Source organism: Hetaerina americana, unplaced genomic scaffold (genome assembly GCF_022747635.1).
Source record: "Hetaerina americana unplaced genomic scaffold, ioHetAmer1.1.p SCAF_3, whole genome shotgun sequence".
NCBI classification, from domain to species: Eukaryota; Metazoa; Arthropoda; class Insecta; order Odonata; family Calopterygidae; genus Hetaerina; species Hetaerina americana.
Window position 1 is genome coordinate 75,326,631 of NW_027286874.1, and position 26,226 is coordinate 75,352,856.

Sequence of the window (26,226 nt, forward strand, 5' to 3'; positions counted from 1 at the left end):
GCGCTTTCTTATTTAATAACTCGCTTGTTTTCGAGTTAACACGTGTGTTTGAAAGTGCTCGTGTTGATAAAAATTGCTGTAATTAAGCCTTGGTTGTAAAATGACGGATTTAAAAAATGACCGGGTTGTTTTTGAGGTTGGTATTTTGCTTCATTTTCCACTTTTCAAGGTACTTAGCATCTAAGAACTTTGACTAATTGGAGATATTTCTTGTAAATCCCTTCGTTGCAGGCTCCCGTTATGCTGTCCACTGCATTGGCCAATAAATTGTATTTGTATCAGTATCCCGTTCGTCCAAATCATCTAAATTACGATAATTTACCGGTAGTCCGAGTGAGTTTTGGCATATCTTTGTGAATAATTATATCTTGGATTAAATATTGTTAAGTGATATGAAGGTACACATTCCATTTTGTCCTTTTCGGTTCATGAAGTCTTGCTATGATTTTAATTAATTATATTGTTATCAATTTACTTTATTAGTCAAAAATTAAACCACATCATCAAGAAGTGGAGTTAGAATTGCAACTCGATACCAACAGCCCCAATTATGACGTTGGCAAAGGAGAACAGATTGCATTGAATTGTAGCAGCACGAAAGACAAAACTCAACCAGAATCCTCGGAGTTTGAAAGGTAATCATCTGCTTCGTATAGCTAGTATGAAAAATTGCAATAATCATTTTGCATTCAGGGACATGATACGAGTTGACGAAATACGCCAAAAAATGTCATCGTTTTTGCTACGGAGCATTTTAATATCCTCTAGAACCTTTATAGCCCTCTCATACGTAGTATTTGACATCCATTTCATCGTAGGTGCTACCAGATATTGTACGTTCGCTTAGTTATTGGGCTTAACCATTTACGAGGCAGAGTCATTCTGGTTAAGTAGGTTCATGCTTTTAAATGGACGATTTCCAACTGCATGAGTGTTTTTATTTTAAAGTGCCCGCATTGAAATTATTATTGCGACGTTAGAAACGCTTCATGATTATCGTTATTTGGCCAAGGAGGAATATTATAATTCGTATCACGTGGACCACGAAATTTTTATGTGTAATGACCCAATTGCTCCCTAGGTTTTGAGTTTATTTTTTGTCATGGTAGCTTTTGGCATTTTCAGCTTTATGAGTGATTCCAAATCTATTTTTGAAAACTCTTCAAAGAATCTACGTGCGCAGCACAAGTCCATAATATCAATATCCATTATCCTCATAATATCCAAGCATGGGTCTAGTTGTATATGTGTATGTATTGCCAACATATGATACTTCCTAAAATAGCTTTATGGTTGACATTATACATAGTGGCTATACACGTTGGGCGCTGGACTGGTGGTTCATTGATGTGAATATCCTCACCATATTCAACGTTAATTGATTCTAGCAAAGTTAAAAATCAATAGTTCTAAAATATGCTAAGAGTAATTGACAGTTGTTAAAATATCTTTATAAGAGTTGTGTAAATTGCACTTTGTCATTGATCTAACAGTGGATAACTAATGTATATACACTACATATCCACTAATAAGTGTTGATGGCTATGAAATTTATAACCATTTGATATTATTTAGCCATTTAATCATTATATGTCAACTCAACCAATTTTCAGATTTTATAATCACCTAAAGAATGAATAGAATGACAAAACTGTGGGAGTTTCATGAGCCTTAAGCCATTTAAATATTTCTTCTGTGGAATATAGGATTTCTAGTAAACATGAATTTCACTCATTAAATATATCGGGATAGTTATAGTTTTTGGAACCAAGACAGCATGTGAATGAAAATTATTGTTCTAATATGTCTTGCCCGTTTATAATAAATCATCACACACACTGTTCTGTGAATTTATCCATTTCCACTATTTGATTTTTTTTTAGACTCCAATTTCTGATTGACATTAACAATTATGTGTGATTCAAATTTTTCAGGGGTATAATGGATAAACATATACTTCGCTCTGGACCAAGAGTTGTGGACAATGCCTGCACATATTGTGTGGGGGTGGTTCAAAATGGCGAATTGCTTATAACCCCATTGAAAGGAATTGTGCAGCTGCAGCCTTCATTTCCTTACTTGGATGCTGAATCCAACTCAAAAGATGATGCCAAAGAATTGGATGATGGTGTGTAAAACAGCTTTATTCTTCCAGTTGTCATTTTTCAGTGTTGGTATCAATCTTGTCATGTCTTATTAGTGATTAATATCCCTACTCATGGAAATACTTTCATTTGCCATATTTGTGACATCTCATGAATTAGTTCTGCCAAAGAAATATTCGAAAGCATGTTTGGTGACCTATTCTCCCTTCTGAAATATATCATGTAGTACTAGAAGTACTGAACATTATTATTAATATTGAAAATACAGTCATTCAAGTGTCATAAGTGAATGAATGATAATGTGTTTTGGTCTTGGGCTTTACAATATGAAAACCTCTGTTATTGTATTTCATGTATAAGTGATATGTCAGTTTAATGAGGTTAGAGAAATCTTTGCGAAACTGTCTTGGGTAAAGTGAGGGGCCAGTCAGAAAAATTGGAAAGTAAATCTTTATGAAATTATGAAGTTCTGTATAAATACCTGTTTTTCTTCAAGTGGGATTGTAATACGAAATTAACAGAGGTCATTTTTTTTCATTGCCTAATGTCATCACACCTGGCTGGATTTAGTTTCATGCAGCTTTCCAATCAGTTTCACTTTTGTTTTAATTTCTTTTCATGTTCATATTTTGTTAGTTTGATGCCTGCCAATGCTTGCATTATGTATATCTCCTGTGGGGGTCTTCCTCTCTAATTCTGGTTGTTCTTTTTTCCTTCAACTCTGCCTATTCGTATGAAGCATGTCTCGAAATGTGTCCATTGGGGCGATCATTCTTTCTTCTTTTAAGAGTTTCCAGAGAGTATTTCTTCTCCCTCTCTTTATCGAATATTTCTGCGGTAATTTGATCTGTCTATTTAATAATCTTCATTCTCCTGTAGGGCCGCAATTCTACTGCTGCAAGTATTTTTAATTTCTTCTGCCGTGAAACTTCTCTTTTTCCTTGACCCACTGCCATATTGAAGCAAGTTATAGATATATTTTGTAAGTGTTGCTTTGCTTCCTAGGCTTATGTTGCCCTGGTAGACTTCTGGAAGGGTGCATTTTTATAGTCTATTAATAAACATGTACACTTGTGCCTGCTTGTTTGATTGCCAACCTGGCAATCATCTTTTTCAGAATCGCACCATAATACCTTCACATCAAAATTGACTGATAAACCTGTGATTTACCAGTACTCATTTCTCCAGCTGCTTATTCATTGAGTACACTTGTCTATTTTACAACTGACTTCTTTATCTGAAGGGACATGATAGTCCAGTGGGTAGAGGAATTGGAAAATGCTGTATTGATGATATAATGGCAATGAAATATTATTGTGGGCTCTGCTTATTAGGGGTACATGGTAAAAAGAGCTCTTAGGTCCATATAAGCATACACACTTATGTGTACAGTGCCATATAATCTCACTGTGTACATTCGGATTGATGACTTGCATTAGATGATAAATGCAACTGAAGAAAAGTATTTTTCTCAAAATTTATTTATGGAATGAAATAGTTGGTCAATTCTTTAAATTTATGAATGTGTTTGAAAAAACTTAAGCATTCATTAAAAGAAAGCTGTCATTCAGTTTTTTGCTCATTTTAGGATATTCTGTTTTTAACAGTTCGTTGCTTATGCATATATATACCCATATTTTGGTAATCTTCTTTGCTCTTACTAATATTTCATAAATGTAGGAGGTCTTTACTTCAAATTGAGTGAAAATGATGTTGAATTTAATTCGTGTTGTGCTCTGTGAAACTTATGATTTACATTATTATTGAATGCTCACATAGTGAGTGCATATGATGTCCGGTCGCCTCCATTACACTTGTCTTCTTGGTTGATTGTGGCCTGCCATGTGTATGTGGACATAGTGGAGTAGAAGTGGAATGGCTGGTGACATAACACCCCCTGCCACACATCCTTGAGATGGCTTACAGGGTAGTCCATAGATGTGCATGTGGAGCACTGAGCTAATGATCAGTCAGCTCAAGTTAAAGTCCTAGTGATGTGTCCGGGCACCCTTCACCCAACCTGTGTGATTTTTTTTGGTCACCACCACGAGTGACATAGGGAAAGGAGCTGGCCACTCTACCCTCAGTTGTGAAACCAACCCTTTGGTTGATTACTGTGTTTTTTGTTCTCTATCCAGAGATAAACATCCATGTACAACCCAGTTGACAAAATGGATAGGTTAAAAGTGTGGCCCCTGGTGGTTTTTTTTCGATGGGTGCAATTGTTGTATTGAATGAGAATTTTTGTCTTATATTTCACCTAAAACTCTAAGAAAAAGGATAATATTTATGATTTACCCCCTAGTCTGAGAAAACATTAGTGGGAAGGGTGGTGAGAATGTTTTGCCCCCCAAATATTATATATATATTTCAGAATCTGTTCTGAATATAATAGTTTGTTACTTGTGCTTGATTTTCCTTGATGTGTCGTTTGTTAAGAGTGATGGACTCAAGAAATTTTCATGCCTACTTGTGTGCTTGCTCCAGATGATTACAGCATGTCTTGAGGTATTTGGGAATGTTCATTCTCTTTCAAAATATGGTTAGTATGAATCTTCTGTCTTCATGTTTGAGATGTTTGGAATTTCTGAGACTGCATCTCCCATTCCTTTCTCTCCCTATACATTTGGAATTGGTCTTTTGAGGTGATTGTAAAATATTTGTATGCTTGTGGTTTCATTTCTCTGCAACTCCAAACTGAGCAAATATTTCAAAGCTTTAGGGAAGGTTTATTAATGTTTGACACTGTTGCTAAATGTGCCTTCATTTGTCATCTGTTTAGTGTGAAGTCATTGGCACCCTCTTGGTCTCTATAACACTAGGTTAATTTCTTAAAGTAAAAAATAAATTGGTGTAATGATTTTCTCCTGCTTTCAAAGATATGGCTGAGGAAGAAGCTCAGAAGGTCAACGTTAAATTCGCTCGCCAGGAGTCCGATCGCGTGAAGAAGGCCCGAGAGATGTCTTTTGGTTTCCTCAACAAGAAAAGGGCTGAGGAGCAGTGGTTTGCTACCAAGTTTTTCCATTCGCAGACTGAGGAAGCTGAGGTAAGATTGGTGGGCCCAATATTTGGCTGGCATAAACTACAGTGTAAGGAAAAGCAGCGTGTCCACTCAGTTGGGGAAATTGGAGGAAAGAATTAGGAATTGGTCAGTTTCTTCAAATATTCCGTGGTGAAAATCTGGGAAAGGGTCAATTAAAAAAAAATATTTTGGAATATGAAATGCAAGTTGGGAATCCTTGACTAGTTAGATGTTCCTTTAGTTGTGAGACGTGGTTGTTTTTGGTTTGGAGCATCATGTGCACATGGCCTGACAATAAAAATGAACTAGGATTAAACTTGATTTTAATTAAACCAGTGGCATTCATAGCAATTCTATTTTTGTATCAGGTACTAAACATTCAATGTGAGACTTGTGAGTCACTTGAGGATGATGGAAGAGTGTTGATCTTGGAAAACCTGACATGGTGAAGGGGTTGAGATTTTTCCCATTGTTTGGGAGCACAGGGTGCATTCCGAAAGTAATGCAATTATTTTTTTATGAATAATTTATTGGACAGATTTGCACAAACATTTAAAATTCTTCAAAGTACTGCCCTTGGGCCTCTACACATTTTTTCCAGCAACTCTGCCATGACCGGTATGCACCCTGGAAGGCATCTTTGGGGACCTCTCGCAAGGTCTTAGTCACGGCTGACTGGATCTCTTGTATGGATGAAAAATGAGTTCCTTTCAAGGCTGTCTTAATCTGAGGGAACAAAAATAAGTCTGCTGGGGCGACGCCAGGATTATAGAGGGTGTGGGGCACCTGGTATTAGTTAAGGAACATGTGGACTTGTAGCGCGTTGTCGTGAGGGAGTTGCCAGGTAGGAGAGATGTCTTTTCTCATTCTGATGACCCTTTTTCGGAGTCTCTCCAGCACATCCACGTAGTAGGTAGCATTAACTGTCTGTCCTTGAGGAACAAACTCCATATGGACCACTCTTTTATGGCCGAAAAAGACAATGAGCCTTGTTTCCACTTTTGATTTGCTCATTCTTGCCTTTTTGGGCTTGGGGGACTGCTCGGTGTACTGGCCCTCCTTAAAGGCATTTAACCACCTCGAAACTTTTGAGTAGGATAGAGCAGAGGCCCCGGAAGCCTCATGAATAATTTTGTTTGTTTCCTCAAGAGATTTTTTCAGTTTAGTCCAAAGCTTAATTGCATAACATTGCTCGATAGTTGATTCCATTTTTTTTGTGACACGGTCGACACGCAGAGGTTTACAATAACTGAGGTGCTGCCACTTCCTCAAAGCTTAACATTCCCTCCACCCTCATTTCAGAACTCACCCTGTATCTATAATGACCCTATATTGTCTAGGAAAGGCCATTAATTGTTATCAGTGTGTTCAATGAGCTTATCATGTGAAAACATGCAATGTGGCCTTGGTATATTTTATATTCAAGCTCATTGAAATTCTACTCCCAGGATAAGGTAATGCTTTCAAAGGTGTCCATTGAGATGTGGATGCATCTTTCTGCAAATATATTATTTATGTCACTGATCCATTGTATAGGGTGCTGTAACATAACTTCCTTTTTGAAAATGCAATAAAACCCATTTTATGGGATGCAATCTTTTTGTTATTTTTTTAAATGTAGGTACATATTAAAAGTTTTGTTTTACACAGTTTTGAAAATCAAATCAGGCTGCCCCCCCCCATTGTCCATACACTGAATGAGCTGATTTCTGGCGTTTGTCACGACCCTTACCAGCATAGCAGCAGGTATGTTGGCAATTTCTGCCCAAATGTTTTCCTTCAGGTCTTGTATGTTCCTTGGACAGTCGACATAAACATGGGATTTCAAAACACCCCACAAAAAAATCGCAAGGGGCCAAATTGGGGGAGTGGGCTGGCCACTACAAATCATACCTTTTTGAGAAGAGGTGCTTGGGGAAGCATCCCCTCAATATAGCCATCGATGCCCTTGAAGTGTGAGCCATTGCTCCGTCCTGTTGGAACCAAATGTCCCCTAAGGCCAGTTCATCAAGTTGTGGAACAAAAAAAATCCTTCAACACGTTTACATATCAGTCCGAATTCACTCACTGTCAGTGTGACCTCATCTTCTTCAAAAAACTAGGGACTAATAATACTGACTGAGGAAATTTCACAACACAGTGACCTTAGGTGAATGCAAAGGCATTTGATGCAATTCTCTGGGATTGGTGTTAGCCCAGTAGTGCATGTTTTGTTTGTCGGCATATCCAATCACTTGAAAATGGGCTTCATCACTGAAAAACACAATTGCGTCCTTGGGAACGTTTTCGAGAAGAACCTCATGCATTACTTCGAGAATTGATGTCACGTTCGGAGAGTTCCTGCACAATTGCCAACTTGTAAGGATGGTAATAAAGATCATCGTGAAGAGTTCGCCTCGCTGAAGGATCAGGAAGTCCAAGGCCTGACGCATGTTTGTGTGCAGAATGCTGTGGGGATTGCAAGATGGCGGCTCTCAGTGGTAGTAGTATTTAGGGGAGGCGACCGGCAGCTGAGGTCATTTGCGCCTTTAGGGATGAACAGGAAAGGATAAAGGGTGGAGAGAAACCCGGCGTTGGTATTGGCCTACTCTTACGAAAGGCTCCAAGGGGTCTGCTGCTTAATGTCCCATCCGACGGACGGCGTACTCTCTCAAAGTGCCCTCCACAAAGCACCTCAAGTAGGGATCGAGATACCTCTGAAAAATATTCAACACCACCGGGATATGAACCCCGGCCCTCTGGGTGGGAAGCCAGTACAATAGCCACCTCACCATCTCGATCCCCATGGCGGCTCTCCCTGCCTCAATGTTCATAGGTAATCTGATGAGCTGTGGGACTTGTTCTTCGTCTTGTCTGACTAGCGGTTTGTATGAATGTAGTGACCCATGTAGCAATTGATTTCCGGTCCGCCACAGGGCCCAACGGGGCTGAATTGAAGCAATTCCGGAAGGCCTGCTTGGTTGCTGTCACAGAACATCCTTCGAAAAATAGGCCTCGACGGCAAACGCACACTCCTCACTATTCCAACGCATGATGGCGACTGACCGGGGTGAGAGGAAAACTTAAGAACCCTGGCTGTCGAATGAGACCACACTTACCTTTCTACAACCTCACCAGCCTGATTGGCACGCTTCTCAATAAAGGAAGTTATGTTGCCGCACCCTCTATTATCATCTGGGTGTGAAGCGAATCAGAATGGTTTGTTGTTTTAGAAATGGGATTGAATAGCCTCTGTTTACTGCTGTTGCTAATAGCCGAGGATGGTGAAGGTGTTAAATGTTATTGCAGAGGTTTTGTGTTCATTCTCTTAGTGTACAGGTTAAGTTCTTGATTTATGTCATCCCTGTCTAATTAAGTGAATACAGGTTATAAAATTAGGTTTGAAAATCTTAGCAAATGGAGCGATAACATTTAGGTGTACACAGCTGTATTCACATACAGGCTTATATCAAGTTGAAAGGAAATTGATATAATGAGTAAGGACAATGAATCATTTCAGGTGGAATGAGTGCTATGTGGGTCGTTAAATAAGTCCTTTGGAATAAAAATAGAATTTTTTTAAAATTTTTCAATATAATCTCCTTTTAGCTCAATACACTTCCCAGCGTTTCCCAAGCCTTTTTAAGACATCTAAGAATTAGGGTTTCGGAAGGTCCTCAAAATGGGCATTGTTTTGGTGATGATCTCCTTGTTCAACATGAATCATTTTCTGCCAAGCCATTTTTTTCAAGTTTGGAAATTAATAAGAAAATGTCACTTTAGGCCAAGATCAGTAGAATAGGGTAAATGTGGCAAAATTTCAATGCCACAATGCTTTGATTGTCAGTCTTATTTTCTTCTGAAAAGGAGTCAGTAGTCATGGAAACTATTTTGTTTAGAGCTCATAAGTCATGGGCTAGCTATGTATGTATGTATCAATGAATTTGTTAATAGAATGGGTTTATGAAAATTAACGCTGTTTGCAGGTGCTATTAGCGTGTGATGATTCTTTGTGTGGTTGGATTTTGGTAAAGTTTCATTTATGAAACTACTTTTAATTTCACATGAACATTTGATTGGAGGTAAAGGCAGTTGATTTTCATTGTATATTTCTTTTCTTTCAGCAAGAGAGACTGAAGCTATTATCCTTTGTACCACAAACTGAAGTGACTGGCCTTGACATTGACAAAACTGAATATATGAAAAACTTAGTGCCATCAGAATCATCTGATTACCACAGTGCTCCAAAACTACAATCAGATTTCATTTCCTTGGATAAAATGAAGACTCTATTAATTCCAGACCAAGTAAAAATGCTTCTCAGAAGTGGTAAGATGATCCTTAATGTTCTGTTTATCATCAATGAATTATTTTGTTCATTAGAAATATCTATATACCTTTGTAAACCTTATACATTAATATTTCATCAGGCATAGCCTCTCAACGGGATATTTTTAACTTTTTTTGGCAAAAATATTTTTTAAAAACTATAGCTCAATAATGGTCTCAGAGGTTTTAAATTTATAAAATTTCTTCTCAATTGATATATTGTTTGAATAAAAATTACCAAGTATAAAGCTCTGATGAAATCAAAAAGTTAATATAATAAAATTCCCCGGGATTAAGTGGTTATTTTGTGCATAAGAAGTGCTAATTTTTATAATGTAGTAATTGCTAGTTAGTATATTTTAATAGTTTTTGTCATTGCACACTGATAAGAGAATAGTGTTTTGATGTCTGCAAGGTTGACTTATTCCCCCCTTATTAATTGAATAAAAAGGAATCCTTTGCCTTCAATACAAATTATCTGTGTTGCTTATTACCTTCATATTGATAGTGAAAGGAGTTGAAATAATGCATTGCATTGTTCATTTGTCGTTGAAAAAGTAAATGTAACTCTCTCTCTCCCCCATACTGATCCATCTCCATTGACTAGTTTCATGTGTGGGTTGGCAAATTTATCGAGGTGGCTTGTTAGAAGTGAAGGTGTAATTAATCTCAATTTACTTTTCTTTCCACAGCTAAAATTATCAATTTCAGCAAATTACTATCGTTACTCGGCCAAGAAAAGGAGGCTGTCAATGTTCTAAGGTTTATGCAGGCTGTTGCAGTGCTCATTAATGGTAACTGGGTTGTGAAAAGTGATATAATTTATCCCAAGGACTCGGAAAGTTCCTTTAATGGCGTACCTGCTGAATTAATGTGCCGTGCACGCGACTATGTGGTGAGTTGCAATCTCTTCACTTTCTCTTTTATGGTTGAATTTTCTCTGATCAATGTGTTTGTTTTCATCTTCTTTGTGCAAGGCGGTAATATTTTGGGTTCACGTATGACATAGTTCTGAAAGTGGCACTTATATAAAAACACAGTCTGAGATAACACATTAGTTTTGCAGTTAAAACATTTTACCCGGGATAATTTTTTTGGAAGTTATTAAAGTTAACCCTTTAAATGGGGACAGTTTTTTCAATAGTCTTTTCCACCTGGTGGGGGTTTTTAATCTATGGATATATATATTTTTTTTGGTGGTTAATAATGTTATTGACTTGTTGTTGAGTTAAAATGTGAAAAAAAAAATTGTTTTACTTTCAGCTTCATTATTCAAACAATTATTGTCATAAATAAATTCGCTAATTTAATGCTTTTTTTCATGCCAAAATTTGAAAAAAATGGTGACTTGCCAATATGGATATTTTTTCATAATTGAACACCATTTATTGTAGTTTGTTTTAGCTTTATTTACACTATAGAGGTTGCAGCGCTTAAATCCAGACAAATTTCAATTTGAATTTCCCGCCGTATTGTAGTTCTTCTGGAGGTCGCGATTGGTATTCTTGAAAGCTATAGGCATCTAGTGAACAGTCCTAACCTCAAAATGGCTGAGATGTTACATACAAGTGCAGAGTACAATCTAAGAGCTGCTGTTTTCAAAAGTATTTGCACTAGGCATTATACTACCTTGATCAAAAAGTTCCCGGAATAACCACCGTGTGCCGCTCCCATCGTTCCGATTTGAGTTCTGTTTTTTTTGTTAAATTGGTACATCTGTTGTTGATATTCCCTTTAAATCTTAGTGTCATAACTTGACATTTGCAAAAGTTACGTAGCCAAGAGTACATCTATCTCTGTGTGTGTTGGCGATTTTTTACAATTGCAGAAATGGATTTAAATTTGCAACAACGAACTTGTATTAAATTTTGCGTAAAAAACGGATTTAGTGGCGCACGGACGTTGGAAATGTTGGAAAAGTGTTTCGGCAACGATTCTCTAAAAAAAACGGTCGTTTACCAGTGGCACGAGCGGTTCAGAAGTGGTCGTGAGTCAATCGAAGATGATGAACGCAGTGGCAGACCATCGACATCGAAAGTCGGTGAAAAAATTGATAAAGTAAAAGAAATGTTGGTCAATAACCGCAAATTAACCATCAGAGAAATAGCGGAGGACTTGAACATTGCCTATGGATCCGCCCAAGACATTGTGGTTAATAATTTGGGTTTCCGTCGTGTAGCAGCAAAGTTGGTGCCAAAAGACCTCAATTTCATGCAAAAAAGAGACCGTGTTGACGTCGCAAAAGACATGATTTGCGAGGCTGAATCCGATCCCACATTCATCAAAAGGATCATTACTGGAGACGAGACGTGGGTTTATGAGTACGACACGCAATCCAGACATCAGGCAAGTGAATGGCGTTCACCAAATGAGCCGAGACCAAAAAAACCACGTCGTTTTCAGTCAAAAAAGAAGGCAATGCTGACGGTTTTCATGGATTACAACGGTGTAGTGCATCATGAATTTTTGCCAGAAGGCCAGACAGTAAACAAAGAGTATTATTTGGGCGTTATGAGACGTTTGCGTGAAGCAATTCGCCGAAAGAGACCAGAAATGTGGGCAGAAAACTCGTGGATTTTGCGCCATGATAACGCACCGTCGCACAGTGCTATCATTATTCGTAATTTTTTGACGAAAAATGCAACAAATACCATCCAACAGCCACCGAATTCACCTGATTTGGCTCCCTGTGACTTCTTTCTGTTCAATCGAGTTAAAAAACCATTACGGGGAACGCGTTTTAGCAGCCGAGAGGAAGTAATGGAAAAATCGCAGGAAGCACTGATGGACATACCGAAAACCGACCGTAACTTTTGCAAATGTCAAGTTATGACACTAAGATTTAAAGGGAATATCAACAACAGATGTACCAATTTAACAAAAAAAAACAGAACTCAAATCGGAACGATGGGAGCGCCACACGGTGGTTATTCCGGGAACTTTTTGATCAAGGTAGTATTTCAAAATAGTTTGATTTTTCTGGTACCCCAGATCAACTGTTTATAATATTTTGGCTAAGTAAAATGCTTCGGAGAAGTCTTGGGAAGGTTTTGCTAACCTGGCGAGGAAATCTTATTCGAGGAAATGCGTGCTTGTCCAGATTTAAGTGCCGCACTATGTATACACACTTTTGTCTCTCACTTAGTACTGCGCTTGGGTGTGGAATGCACGGAAGCGTGGAGTTGCACAGAGTGGAATGTTGCCCGCTCTGCCGCAGTATATTGTTTCCCTCCTCTGCTTATGAACAAACACACTACACATCTTTTGTGTGAATGTTTTTTAGAAGCAGTTGGGGAATTTAGGACCAGGGAATGTCTACCTGATACTGGCAGGGGAGGGTCTAATTTTGGAGCGTTTTCTCGGTACTTTGGAAATATCTCTATATTTGTTGAATAACGGGTAAATGAGATCTAAATGGGAATTCAATTGGCTTTCTATATATAACTTAAGAATTAAAGGTGCATAGATCAAGAAGGTGCCCGAATATCTTCTGATAATATTTCTGGGGATCGAGATGGTGCGGGGGCTGATGTACTGGCTTCCCACCCTGAGGGCGCGGGTTCAAATCCCAGAGGTGTTGAATATTTTTCAGAGGTATCTCGATCCCTACTTGAGATGCTTTGTGGAGGGCACTTTGAGTGAGTACGCCGTCCGTCGGATGGGACGTTAAGCCGCGGACCCCTTGGCGCCTTTCGTAAAGAGTAGGCTAATGCCGACGCCGGGTTTCTCTCCACCCTTCATCCTTTCCTGTCCATCTCCTATGGCGCAAATGACCTTAGCTGTCGGTCGCCTCCCCTCAAAACTACTACGATAATATTTCTTTATCCTCTTCCTCGCCGTACTATACATCACCATATAATAGATGAACTCCTCCCATGGAGTCATTGTAGTCCACAATGGCGAGAGGTCTTTCCTTTGCTTTCCCTTTCCTTTCCTGCGCTGTCTTCGTGCTAACATCATGAATGCTGCTCTGTACACAAACATCCCTCTTGTCCTTTCACTTCTAAACCATCAATTTGTTTCTAAATAATAATAAACAATTTTTACTGCTGTGGGAGCAAAGTCCCTTGGAGCAGAATACATGTTACATGAGTATAAATGAAAGGACTAACTTTGTAGTTCCACACAAAACGTGTGGAACTTATAATGAATGGGTTCCATAAAGTTACGCCAGAAACCATTAATTATGTTACATGAGGTTTTGAAACCTATGGAGTGAAACAGGTTTACATAATGCATAGAATAAGGTAATTAAACCAGTCACAAAACATAATTTAACATCAGTTGAACGAAACATATAGTACAATACATGCATACAAATACAAAGAACAATAGTTAAATATTTAGCCTGATGGAACAGTAATAAGGTCATTTTGATAGTGTGGTAGCCAGATATTCAAACATGTCCCTGTTGAATTGGGATGTGTTCCTGGATAATTTTACTTTATTAGGCAAAGAGTTCCATAGTTGACAGGATGAAATACTGAATGACTTTTCATATATAGCCTTGCGGTATTTGGGAAGATGGAATGTTTTTGTAATGCGGGTTGATCTCTTTGTCGTAAGTGAATTGAATATAAAATTTTCATATAAATATGAAGGGGTTTTAGAATTCAGAACTTTAAATAATTGTGAGGTCTTTTGAAGCATTCTCCTCTGTTCGAGTTTTACTCTCCCATGTACACTAGCACTTCTTCCATTATTTTCCTTTCTGTCCATTTCACCTTTAACATCACTTTACACATTCGCATCTCAAAAGCCCTTAACTCATACCCATCGCCTAGATTGATTGACCATGTTTCCATGCCATAAAAAACCATGCTCCATATCAAAATTGCAATGCGTCTTTTTAATATTCACACTCAAGTTTCCTGTAATCAATTCTCTCCTCTGTGAAAGCTTTTATGCCTTGCATTATTCTTTTCCGGAAAGGCAGCTGCAACTTGTCCCGTTTTCAATTTATTTGTCATAATAACTCTCGGCAATCCCTTCCGGTTTGATCTTACAGTTCTTAATACATCCGTTTCCATCGTATTCAGAAGTTAGTACAGCTCAGGGCTGCTTTAATAGTTGTCTAGACCTATCGGATAACCTTTATTAAGTAACTTTTTTGAAAGTGTTGGCAGAATCCGTGAGGGTTTGATAGAATGTCACACATCAACTCCTTTCACTGCAATTTATGAGTTTCTAATCTTTCCCTGTGCAAATTATTATAATCCAAACAGATCCACTCTTTGCTGAACAAAGTTGGAATGATTAAATGCCAAAAGGTGACGTTTATTTTGGAATTAGAATTTCCACCCTAGATGACCTTTCCAGAGTAATAAACTAAATAAATAAGCTCATTCCCGTGTTATGCTCTCCCTCCTCCTTTATCTCCCTTTACTATTCCTTAAAAACGTTTCGCCTGACCTTTCATGGTAATTTTAACCTTTTCAGCTATCTTTGTTTACAAAAAATCAGTATTTGGACCGCAGCAAAATTGTGTCAACAGTAAAGCTGCCATTTGAGGAGGTCACTGAAATACTTTCACACATTTCACAGCATAAAGTTGGCAAAGGTTGGGAGTTGCTGCTTCCAACTGACGAAGACTTCCTGAAGAGGTAAGTTTAGAACTCTTTAAGAGAAAGTAGAATTCTTAAAACAGTTAAAAGTGGCTGCATTATTTTGTCTTAAGGAATGGGGACGAAGTTGAGACAATTAAGTTAAAGAAGATGATTGAATGTTGTATCTGCACGCCACCTGAGCAGTCACAATATTATACTTTTGTATAATTTAGTCTCCCTTTCATTAGTTACCTTTCATCACTGTACTAAATGACGTGGAAATACAGAGGATTTTTCTCAACAAGTAAGCATCATTTTGTGAAGAGTTTGTGTTTATATGGAACGATATTTATATTTATTTGTTATGTTTTTCTATGGAGCATAGATTTATTTCAATAGTGATTTGTTTACTGATTGTGTAATAACAACAGGAACAATGGCTAACAAAAGAGGAATACTTATATGCATAAGAACAATGCTTCTGGTGTCAGTTTATGTAAACTCAAGTGTGTCAATTGACCCGGAAAAAATGCAAAACTTAAGCATTTTTAGGTGAAAACCGGAAAAATATTATTTAAGCCGACACGTTTTTGGGCTTGCCGAAACTTTGACGAGACTTCTCTTGTTGAACTGAGTACCATTCGTGATGGGATGAGCTGATAGTGACCGGGGGAGTTGAGTCTATAAAGTTATTGATTCACAACTCCAGGAAAGCATATACCCCAGGTATATAATGAAGCTCTTGCAGTTAGGAAGGCTGCTAAGAAGGCTTCAAGAGATAAAGAAAGAAAGGAAAAAAGAAGCTGCTTTGAAAGTGAGAGAGCTGCAAGCGAAGGAGATTAAACTTCTTGAATGCTCCTATTGATGGAGATGTTCGGTTGCTAAGAAAGTAAGTCATACGATTGAGAATGTGCTGCTCATTATTCTGTTGTCATATTCTTTTTTGGATGGGTTTAAAGAGTTTAATTTCTTTTTATTTGTCTTGAAGTGTTAACATTCCATCATATCAGTTGCCCTTACCAGAACTTGTCTGTTTACTGTTATGGATAATTTTGTTGTTTAGAAAGAAAATTTCCTCGAAAGACCTTTTCGTCTGCTTGTGATAAATTATGTTCCTCACATTTGAGAGATATTAAACTGATATTCAAACGTGTAATTTCCTCATCCTCTTCTTCATTAAACATCATGAAAATTTACATTTTCCTTGGGTATTGGACTTAAAAAAAATTATCGACATTTGTACAAAGCATCACCTTGGAAAGATACAAAAATTAGTCTAGAAAAGTTAGAGAAAAATTATACAATAGAGAATCCCTGGCCCTGGTTACTAGAATTCAAGTGGTGTATGTATTTGTTGTATAAAGCAGAATGATGATATACAATTCAGCATCTGGGATCATTTGTTGAAAACAATTAAACATTCAATTGGCCAGGGTGAAACTGGCCTAGGGGCAACACCCAACTTTTAACCATGGCCTTGTGTAGCTGAGGATTTTACTCACTAGAATACCCGCACCTCTCTTTATTCATATTCTAATCCTCAGAAATCCATAATCTTCTCAACTGATGGCAGATGATGGGCTGCCCAACCTCTTATTGCATTGATCCTGTCAATACTCTCTAGGAATTAGGGTACCAGTGCGTCCCCATTAGCGTTGATCATGAACAACGCCTGGTTTTGAGCCATACTCCTGGGATCAGCAACCAAGCACTCTACCCACTGGGATACCGCAACCCCTTATTTAAAACCTAATCAGGAGCAATCCATACCATACACCTTGTGCTGATATTGCACCAGAATAGGTTGCCAGAATGCTAATCTTAGGTTAATGTGGTTCCAGATCAAGGACAATCTGTTCTGATATTATTCTCAATCTTCATTGTGGGTACATCTTTATACATCTCCGTAAGAAATAAGATAATGCTGTGCACATCAAACATTTTATTTCATTATAAGCCTTAATAAGACATTTGCTTATTTACATTACGTACATCAATTACTTTGTTTCTAATGAATCAACTTTTCAATGGTTAAAACGCTAAAATAGTTCCCAAAATATACAGTGTATGTGCAAGTTCCTTTCATTTACACGCGAGTGAATCATTAGATTACATGCAGTTAATGTTATTTAATGTTTCCAGGTATCCAGAAGTTGTACAGCGTCAATCTCTGTGGTGGGAAGCTAAGCAGCGTCAGTTGAGTCAATTAATTACAGAATAAGACTTTTCCCAGGTAAGGGTTGTGTCAGTTCCTTCATTCTTCCAAAGCCCAAAGGAGCTAATCATGTCAGGAAGATTTTGTATCCTTATTTATGTATGTAAAATTGTATGGATAATATGGTGGTACATGTATATCTTTATTTATCACCCGTGTATATTACCAGGTTTTGCTCTTTTCAGCCCACAGCCACCAAGAACATTAAGACTATACATATATATATAATAAGCATTGTACATTTTTGTTTTATCTCTTATTTGTCACATCATTAATTTGATTATGGTGACTGAAAGTTCACAGGATAGAATGCTTAATCAATCATGTTGATGATTTATCTGCAGGGTAAATTGATAAGGTGATGAGTAAACTTTTCAAAGAACCCACGACTGCCAATCAAAACCAAAATGGATTAAGCTATTTTTTCGTGTTATTTGCTGGAGATAATATACATATGTGTATCATTGAATTTCTTGAAATGTTTAAAGAATGGTATTATTGTGGAAACGAATTTATTGGTTGGATTAGCGGGTAAAAAAAAATACATGTTCTGAGATACTCTCAGGGTCCAAGCCTGTATCTTCTTTAACTTCAAGCCATAATTGGGCAGTTGTGGCTCTACATGAGAAGGGATGATTTTAATTGTGATAATTACAACTTTTGAATTTATTTGCCAAAGTTTCTGGTTTTTTTTAATTTAAAATTTACGCGGCACAGACTGAAAACACTAAAAAGTGTAGATTGTGTAATCGGTGAAAATATTGAAGATACAGACAATTATTTTGAAAAAATTTTGACTGATGTTTTTTGTGTATGTTTAGCATATAATTAATGTTAAAAAATTGTTGTACTGCACAATAGTATTTCATTTGTACTAAGTATCATACAGTAAAGTTTTTGTAAATATTTGTTAATATCAACGTTTAAAAAGTGAAATTTATGAAAAATAAACATTTTTTCGAGAAATGTTTTTTTGAGATTTTATTTTAATTTGAATAGGCTATATTGGTCATCATATTTGAAACATTCATTAGTTAACATAGCCTTTTTTTCTAATTTCTATAATATCTCATACCTTTCTTTAAATAAATATTCACCTTGTGTGTATATATACACACACAAGGAATATATATATGCCTATATATATATATATATATACCAATATATATATCTATATATATATTAGGCATCACACGTATTTTTTAGCAGAAAATGGCTGTCGTGCTATGAAGGAAAATTTCATTTAATTTACACTTTAGATTGCAGCGTGAATAACATTGGAATTATTAAATTTATTTTGCTTTCAGTAATCTTGGGTAATAGATGTGTCCATTTAATGCTTTAGTGTCGGTTTTGTCTCAACCAAATCGCACCAGTTTCTTCCCAATGCATTTATTTATTAAGTGCGAAAATTACCTTGCGAGACTTATCCTCTATGTGTGATGATTTACTCTTCAAATTTCATGATGCCTTGTCTGAAGCAACTAGTAAATTTTGGAATCTATACAAGTAAAAATGGTGCAATTACTTTTTATCAGCACTCTCCGTCACGAGCAACTATCAAATTGCATTCCACGTGGTCTTATCATGCCAATTTGTGAGGTTTTGTTTGGAGGGCATTAGGGAACTCTGGTCTGTATTTCCCATTTGTGGTCCAAGGCATCCTATGGTGATCTCCAATGCATTTCTTTTTGAAAATCCTCCTTTTTTAAATTTCATCATTCTTACTTATCCTGGCATATTGTTATATAATTTAATAGTGAAATCTATATCCTGCTCCAAATTGGACATGATTACTTCAGTTCATATATGTGGAATGTTAATAAAATATTATTGAAATTTCTAACATCGACGTAAATTTCTTATATTTCCTTTTTGTAAAATAGATAAAAGAGTTTTATAACTATTTAAACAACTTTGTATTTTTCTTTTTTGACTCGTTAGTATGCTAATCCTATTTAATAAGCATAACTGCTGCTACAATGATTGTAAGTTGTCAGTAAAATACTTTTTTTAAGTTTTATAATGTTAAAAGCTGGCATATAGAGATCATCAAATGCTTTAGAAAATAGAAATGATGCCACTGGTGAGTTTGGGTGAGTTGGTCCAGTTGGTAATTCCATAAATATATGGCACTTATTGTGTTTCACAAAGCAACATACAAATAATTTACAAATTTTTGTACAAAAAGTCTCTTATCTCAAAAATCTAGAAGATAATGTGGAGAAGAAGACTGCTAATAATACTAGTATTTGGGAGAAGACAAGGTTGGAGGCACCACCTGCACCATCTTCGCAGAAACTTAAGTCACACTTGTCAGCAATGGGTCCAAGTTTATCTTCTAAATATTTCCAATTGCACAGCCCCACTCTGCATCCTTTGTAGTTCACCTTCCTCCCCTGTAAAAGTGAATGAAACCGATTAATGGCTGCAGGTATTCTTTGAAAATGTGCAACGCCGGGGTTCATGTAATCTGGTGAAGATTGCCAGATATCAAAGAGAAGAATGTTTTCTTTTGATCATGTTAATTTATTTGGTATGATTAGTAATTGGCAAAGTTTTCAAGTGGTATGTAACAATTTATTCCTGACTTCGTTGATGCAAAAGATTGCTACTAAACTCATCCCAAAGGTCTTGACGGATGACCAAGGGAAGAGTTGAGTGTCTGCTTGCGAAGACCTGCAACGGTATTGTGATGATTCCCTAACCCACTTACAGTCCCGACTTGGCACCAGCAGACTATTTCCTATTCCAAAATCCATCCTTCCTCAAAGGATGCTAACATGGGACCCTATGTGCCATCAAAGAAGCTTGCATTTGTACCCTTAAGGATCGCCTACCAGGGAGCCATTGAGTCGGGGAAAAGCCACTGACAAGTGTGTGTCAGTGCTCAAGGGATGTCTTTGAAGAATTTTGAGATGTTGTAGCAATATCTGAAATAAATTTATTTTTCCTAAACTTTTCCAGATACTTTCTATATGAACCATGCACCTATCTCAGGAATGTTTTGGACCAAAATGGTCAAAGTAGTAGGGACATAAGGTGAAGAATTATGTTAGGCAAAGCAGCTTCCACCGGTAAGAGAGATTTGATGAGAGAGACTTTTGAGTAAGATTGTTAAGACTATGCTTTAAGATAGGTCAAAACTCTGGTATGGAGCATGGTTTTGTATGGCATGGAAACATGATCAGCAAGCCAATAAGCATGAAGCAAGACAATAAGCATATATTAAAATGTTTCGAAATGTGGCTGTGGAGAAGGATGGAAAATGTGAGAATTAGACGGGAAAACAAATGAGGAAGTGCTATCTATGCATGGCGTGGTAGGAGAGAGGATTGTTGTTGGTAGAAATCCAAAGGAGGCAGGAAAGATGGATGCAGATAATTTTGATTGGCGATGGAATGTTGAAGACTGATATAAAGGTGAATGTTAGGCAAGCTAGGAAGGTATAGAAATAGGATAGGCATGTTGGGCGAAATGAATGGAGGAAAGAAGTATGCAGAATTGAAGAGGGCATTCGTATAATGCTGGATTTCAATATGTTTTGTTTGGAGAAGCAAGGAAATATATCATCATACCATTGTTTTATTAGTTCCCATCCAAAACCGTTAGAATACTGATGATACTAATAATAAGTTATTAATTATATGCATTAATGAGCAGTTATATCATCTCATTCCAAACACTGGTTTTTTCATTATGACAAATTGGAGGAAATAAACATTTCAGTTTCAGGAATTCCTTCGTGATGACGGTAGAAAAAGAAACTTTGCACTTCCACACACTTCATGTGGAAGCGCAAAGTTTCTTTTTCTATTGTCATCATGGAGGAGATAAGTGAATAATCATCACAGAATGCTAAGACCTCTTAACATTGGCCGCTTATTTTAAGTATTTCTCAGGGCAATCTTTCTTACCTGCAAGTACATCATAACCTGTGGTTCTCTTTGACTTCCGTGGCAGTTGTAAAACACCATGACTAGGTTTGCTGAGAAAGGTGACAGCTGGGATGTTTGCCACTCCCTCTCTCGGGCACTTCTGTAGTCAGTATGGGTTAGTTTCTGCTCATCCTCAGCAATTCCTAATCTTGCAAGAAGCATTAGTAAAGCCTTGGTGTGTGTGAAGTAAAATATTCCCCGAGGTTGCTCGTTTCTTGTTCCCGATGATCGCTTGCCATCCTCAAGTTCCTTGGCTAGTGCTCTGCATGGAAACAAAAATTATTCATATTCGTTTCCACTGAAATATCTTCAGGCCATAAGGGAATGCAAGTTTGAGTTACTAGATTGCACAAAAGGGCCATGCCGTAACTCTAATGAATTTCTAAATTTTTTCTAATAAAAGAATACCCTTATTTTTTGTGACCAGTTTTATGACAGTGACCCTAATGCTGCTTAGTAGCTCTGTAAATATCCCATCAATTCACATATATTTTAACATCCTTGCTTAAGGATTATTAAACTGAAATAATATTTAATGGTGTACCTTAAGTCTCATGCAATACTTAAATATGAGAGTAACTGATCTGCAATGGAAAATTTGTGCTAAAATTAAGAAATTGGAAAATCTATTACTCTTCAGAGCCATTTAAAATGAGAAAAATTACTTCACCGTAAACAGTTTTTGTGCATGTAGGGATAAAATGTAGTAAATGAATGAAATTTGCCACTTAATTAGCACTTTCATTGTGATTTTCAATTTTTAAAGTGATAAATAAATGCTTTTGGGATAAAATAATTTGTTCACCTAAATCTGTCCACCATATCCTTCACCAATGGGCAGCCAAGTTTGATGTTGATATCATGTCCATACCCTGCTTCGTAGTAGTACCGCAGATCTTGCATGTACTCCAGGACCTGAAAATTTTCCATTACTCATGTGGAATCATTGTGGAATCATTTATTTCAAATATGTAGATGAAATGAAATTTCATACCTTGAGTTCTTCTTTCGAGAAACATGCGCACCACGGAGAGGCTTCATTGAGATTCCATGATTTGTCATATCGACACATGTCATACATCGTGTCTATTTTATCTGTAAAAAAAAAGTTTTCACTTAATTTTCGGTTTAGACTGGATAACATATTATTCAAAAGCACTGGTTACTCTTAAGGATATGTCTCAGTTTGTCTTGAAACTCAACAAAATGTGTAAAAACCAATTTTAATTGTCTTGAAATATTTTATGTATTAAATGCAAAGATGAAATTTTTCATTTGTTAAAATTCTTTGAGTGACTCTCTAAGGTCAATGGTAATCCCAATACCACAATTTAATCATTTAAGCATGTGGCAGTGGGAAAAAATATTTTTTTTTAGATCATCAATAGTTTCTCACTTTGTCTACAATTTCCAAATGCGCAGTTGAGGATTTCTTCCTTGGCATTCATGAAGAATGCAACTCAAATGGTTCTGATAGTCTTTAAGTGATTCCATTTTTAATTCAATTTTTAATTTAATTTGAGTGGTTTAATTTTAGTGCTTGGATTTATTTTAAACAAATCAAATATCATGTAATAATAGTGAATACCTAGTGTCAAGTTGTATTTGAATCCAAGGCGATAACTGACATTTTTCAGCAAAGACTGCACTTCTTCCGATTCTCGGAAGAGTTCGTATTCCTTGAAACCATCTTTATTTTCCATTAGATCCTCCCAAGTTGTGCAGTTGCTGTATGACTGGAAAAGAGGAAAAATTAAATCGATTCGGGAAATATTCTTAACATTATAAATTTACAAAAAGGCATTAGCTATCCTTATTAAAAAAAAGTCATAATTCAGCTTACCCTTATAAGGCCATCATTCTTGATTCCAGGTGGAATGACGATTTTGTCATGCCCGAAAAGTTTATTTGCAAATATTTCTGCACTTTCCTTTGTTCTTTCTTTCTGTGTGTGTCGGAACTGTTTGGAAATGAAATAATATTTTAGAATTTACAATAGGTTAATTAGTTCACTCAAGATTCATATGGGTGGTAATTCAGCTGGGAAAATGTCCTTAATTAATCAATTTCTCAGAAACAATCAGGAAAAGGGATAATTTTTTTTTTTAATCTGCAGTTGATATTTGAGAATCGGAAATCTCTGAGAGAACCGCGTTCTTTTTAATCGCGAGACCAATTTGTGTCCAATGCTGGCTGTCGCATGATCAGGCCATGACAATATTTTTGTAGAGCTGCGTGTGGTGTTGCTAGTGGAATGCATAGTGATGGAGGGATGGTTTGCAAAGCAAGTGATGACATTTTAATTTCTAGAGAAATATCAGGAAAGATATGTCATTGGAATAAGTCTGTGAGGGGAACAGTGTGTCATCAACCATTCCCTCCACCTGGTTGGTTTTTAACATCCATCGAAATTAATAGCCAATTGGATGATTTTCAGAAAATAAATACTTGGTTATTCCACATACATTTATATTTTATATAGTAGACAGAGAAGAGGAGGGGGGAGGTGTTTGGGAAGAGGGGAAAGAGAAGGGAAACTGTTGAGTATGTTTGGGGGAAGGGCAAGAAGGCAGTTGGGTATGACGTCTGGGTGGGAGAGGGCAGTTGGGTGGGGCTTCAGGGGGGGAGAAGTGCTGTGGAAAAGAGTGGAGGTCCAGGAGGGGGGAACGGGAGGAATAAGTTAGGTCATTAACTAACATACCCTTATGATGACTGTTCTTTGAAATTTCCAACCTTATCCAAAGCTTCTACTGTTAAGCCCTTCTTCTCCAAATGTAGAATTTTAGGGAAAAAGTCACTGAAGTGGTTGTTTTCTATAGGTAAAGGTGCTGGGCAAAATTGGAAGAAATATTTCTGTTCTTAAAACAGCCGTAATGTTCCCTTACATGATCACTGAATTTCCTCCCGGTTTGCCCAATGTAGAAGGCAGAGCACTCACAGCACAATTGATAAACTCTCCTTTTCATTGTGGGAATTTGGTCTTTGCAGTTTTGATAAAAGGTTCCCTAAGTTGGCTCTATTATAGAAGGCTGGTTTAATATTGTTTTCTGCAAAGGATCTTGTGACTTTACGGGATAAATTCCCCACAAAGAGAGTTCTTTTCTACTTCTAGGCATCTTTTTTGGGGGTTGATTTGAAAAACATTAAATAAAAATAAAAAAAAATATATGTGGAATAACCAAGTATTTATTTTCTGAAATGAATCGCTTCCACAAAGTGACGCCTGAAACCATTCTATTCAATTGGGTGATGTTACATACAGAGACACTGTTGTGGAAGTGTATAATTTTTTTGTTTGTCGATGCGACCATTCAAATAAGCCTGAAATTTGCATTACAGCAAAATCTGAAGAAGTTTCAGCCATGGACCAACTGGCTTTTCCAGTTGGCTAAAGGGAAAGAAGTGGTCTTGGAAGCCATGGAATCATTGCATTGGTGATGTTAAAAAAAAATGTGCACTTCTGCAGGGTGATTATTTTTAAAAGTTTCAACTTTCTCATTTTTGCTAATAGTTCAAGAGTAAAAAAATTCAATACTTAAGAACTTTGCAAAAGCATTTTGTGCATGGGCCAATTACCAATTGCTAAGGATTAAAAAGTCCAGAGAGAAAAATGGTACTCACGACATATCTATCCTCTCTATATCCTTCCCTAAACAAAGATGGGAAGTTAGTTCTCATTCTGCTTCCCAAGAGGGACATATCTGTACGTCCTTGCTTCGTCAGTGTGGCTGCTATTGTTTTCCCAGTTCTCAGCTGCCAGTTTTTAAGATTTTCCTTGTCTGGATAGCAAAGCCTGCCATCTGAAAGTAAAGAATTGGTCATTAATAGGTACTTGCCAGAATAAAAAAAACTGTCCCTTAATTACTTCTTCTATTTTTCCCTTTTCTTCTAGTATGCACGTCAATAATTGAAGACTAAAAAACAAGATTTAGAAATTGTTCCATCAAACACAAAAGGAATGAACTTGAATTATCACATGGAGATACGGACATATTTTTCAGAATTCTACTATAATGCTCCTGCTTTCGTATCAATTATTCAGAGATTTTAATACGTCACTTCCCTCAATGAAACAAAAATTGGAAGTAGGCAAGTACTTACATCCCAAATAAATGAAATTATTTTAGAATGTTTGATTATGAATTGATTTTGAGCATCATTTTTTGGAAAAAAAAAAGAGTCCAGCTTTCTTGAAAACTGGTGGATGATGCATTTATTTCTCTGGCAGTTGATTTTTCAATTCTGAAGGTATTTGCTGAATATCCTGTTGAGTTATCAAGTTTTTGTGTTTGCTGTTCAGTATCATTTTAAGGTGTATGGAGGCAACCCTTATTAGAGTCCCTTTCTTCAAGCTTAAGTGAATTAAATCAATACTCCTCGCTAGGGGTGGATAGTTCCAACAGTATGCTCTTGGAGGGAGGGGTATGGTAGTCCAGGGAGTTACTAAACGAAGGGCCTGAGTTCAATTCTGTGTGATACCCCTGGGCACCATAAGCATCACCTGTGTTATATTTAGGTGTCAAGTTTTCCTGGGAAACTACAGGTGGTGTAGAGAAAGGAACTGGGCTACCTACCATAATGTGTGAATTTCATTTGCCGTTGGGCTTAGTAATAGGTGATCTCCACCCTCACATGTCAAAAACCTATCTTTGGATTGGTTACTGTGGTTAAAAGCCTTTCATAACAATGTTATTGATTCAGTGAGAAAACTTAAAAACAGTCCGCATTTGTGTTCTCCAGCGGTAATAGAATTTATTATGGACTTCTTATTGATGAAATCAGGAACACCATGTATTCATCAATTGAAATTTTACTTAGACAAGACAAGTTTTGATGCATAGGCAACTAGCTACATACATAATACTACCTTGATCAAAAATTTCCCGGAATTTATTCAGAAAATTAAAAATACAAGTTTATTCATCTAAATCTATATTGTCCCCTTCAAAGTAATCCCCATCGACTGCAACACACTTATGCCAGCGCTTGATCCAATCCTCGAAACATTTTTTATATTCGGTTTTCGGTATGTCCATCAGTGCTTCCTGCGATTTTTCCATTACTTCCTCTCGGCTGCTAAAACGCGTTCCCC

The 26,226-nt window shown here is 36.9% G+C and overlaps 2 protein-coding genes across 2 annotated transcripts in view; one reads left to right on the plus strand and one right to left on the minus strand.

Annotated features, from left to right (window-relative positions):
* Positions 1 to 28: 28 nt before the first annotated feature.
* Positions 29 to 17,236, plus strand: LOC139690648 (DNA-directed RNA polymerase III subunit RPC5-like). The gene is made up of 9 exons (XM_071588137.1): positions 29 to 136; positions 232 to 333; positions 484 to 635; positions 1,935 to 2,128; positions 4,985 to 5,151; positions 9,231 to 9,435; positions 10,128 to 10,330; positions 14,875 to 15,038; positions 17,124 to 17,236. Exons 1-9 carry the CDS (start codon positions 101 to 103, stop codon positions 17,200 to 17,202), a joined length of 1,302 nt encoding a protein of 433 aa, XP_071444238.1. The 5' UTR covers positions 29 to 100; the 3' UTR covers positions 17,203 to 17,236.
* Mipp1 (Multiple inositol polyphosphate phosphatase 1) overlaps positions 16,909 to 26,226 on the minus strand; it is a 105,448-nt gene continuing 96,130 nt past the window's right edge. The window contains exons 3-9 of the mRNA XM_071588136.1: positions 24,756 to 24,934; positions 22,978 to 23,094; positions 22,723 to 22,870; positions 22,129 to 22,229; positions 21,940 to 22,049; positions 21,114 to 21,396; positions 16,909 to 19,595 (exon numbers count right to left, since the gene is read on the minus strand). Of these exons, the coding sequence (XP_071444237.1) occupies positions 19,392 to 19,595; positions 21,114 to 21,396; positions 21,940 to 22,049; positions 22,129 to 22,229; positions 22,723 to 22,870; positions 22,978 to 23,094; positions 24,756 to 24,934 (1,142 nt within the window). The 3' untranslated portion in view covers positions 16,909 to 19,391. The remainder of the gene's footprint in view (positions 19,596 to 21,113; positions 21,397 to 21,939; positions 22,050 to 22,128; positions 22,230 to 22,722; positions 22,871 to 22,977; positions 23,095 to 24,755; positions 24,935 to 26,226) is intronic.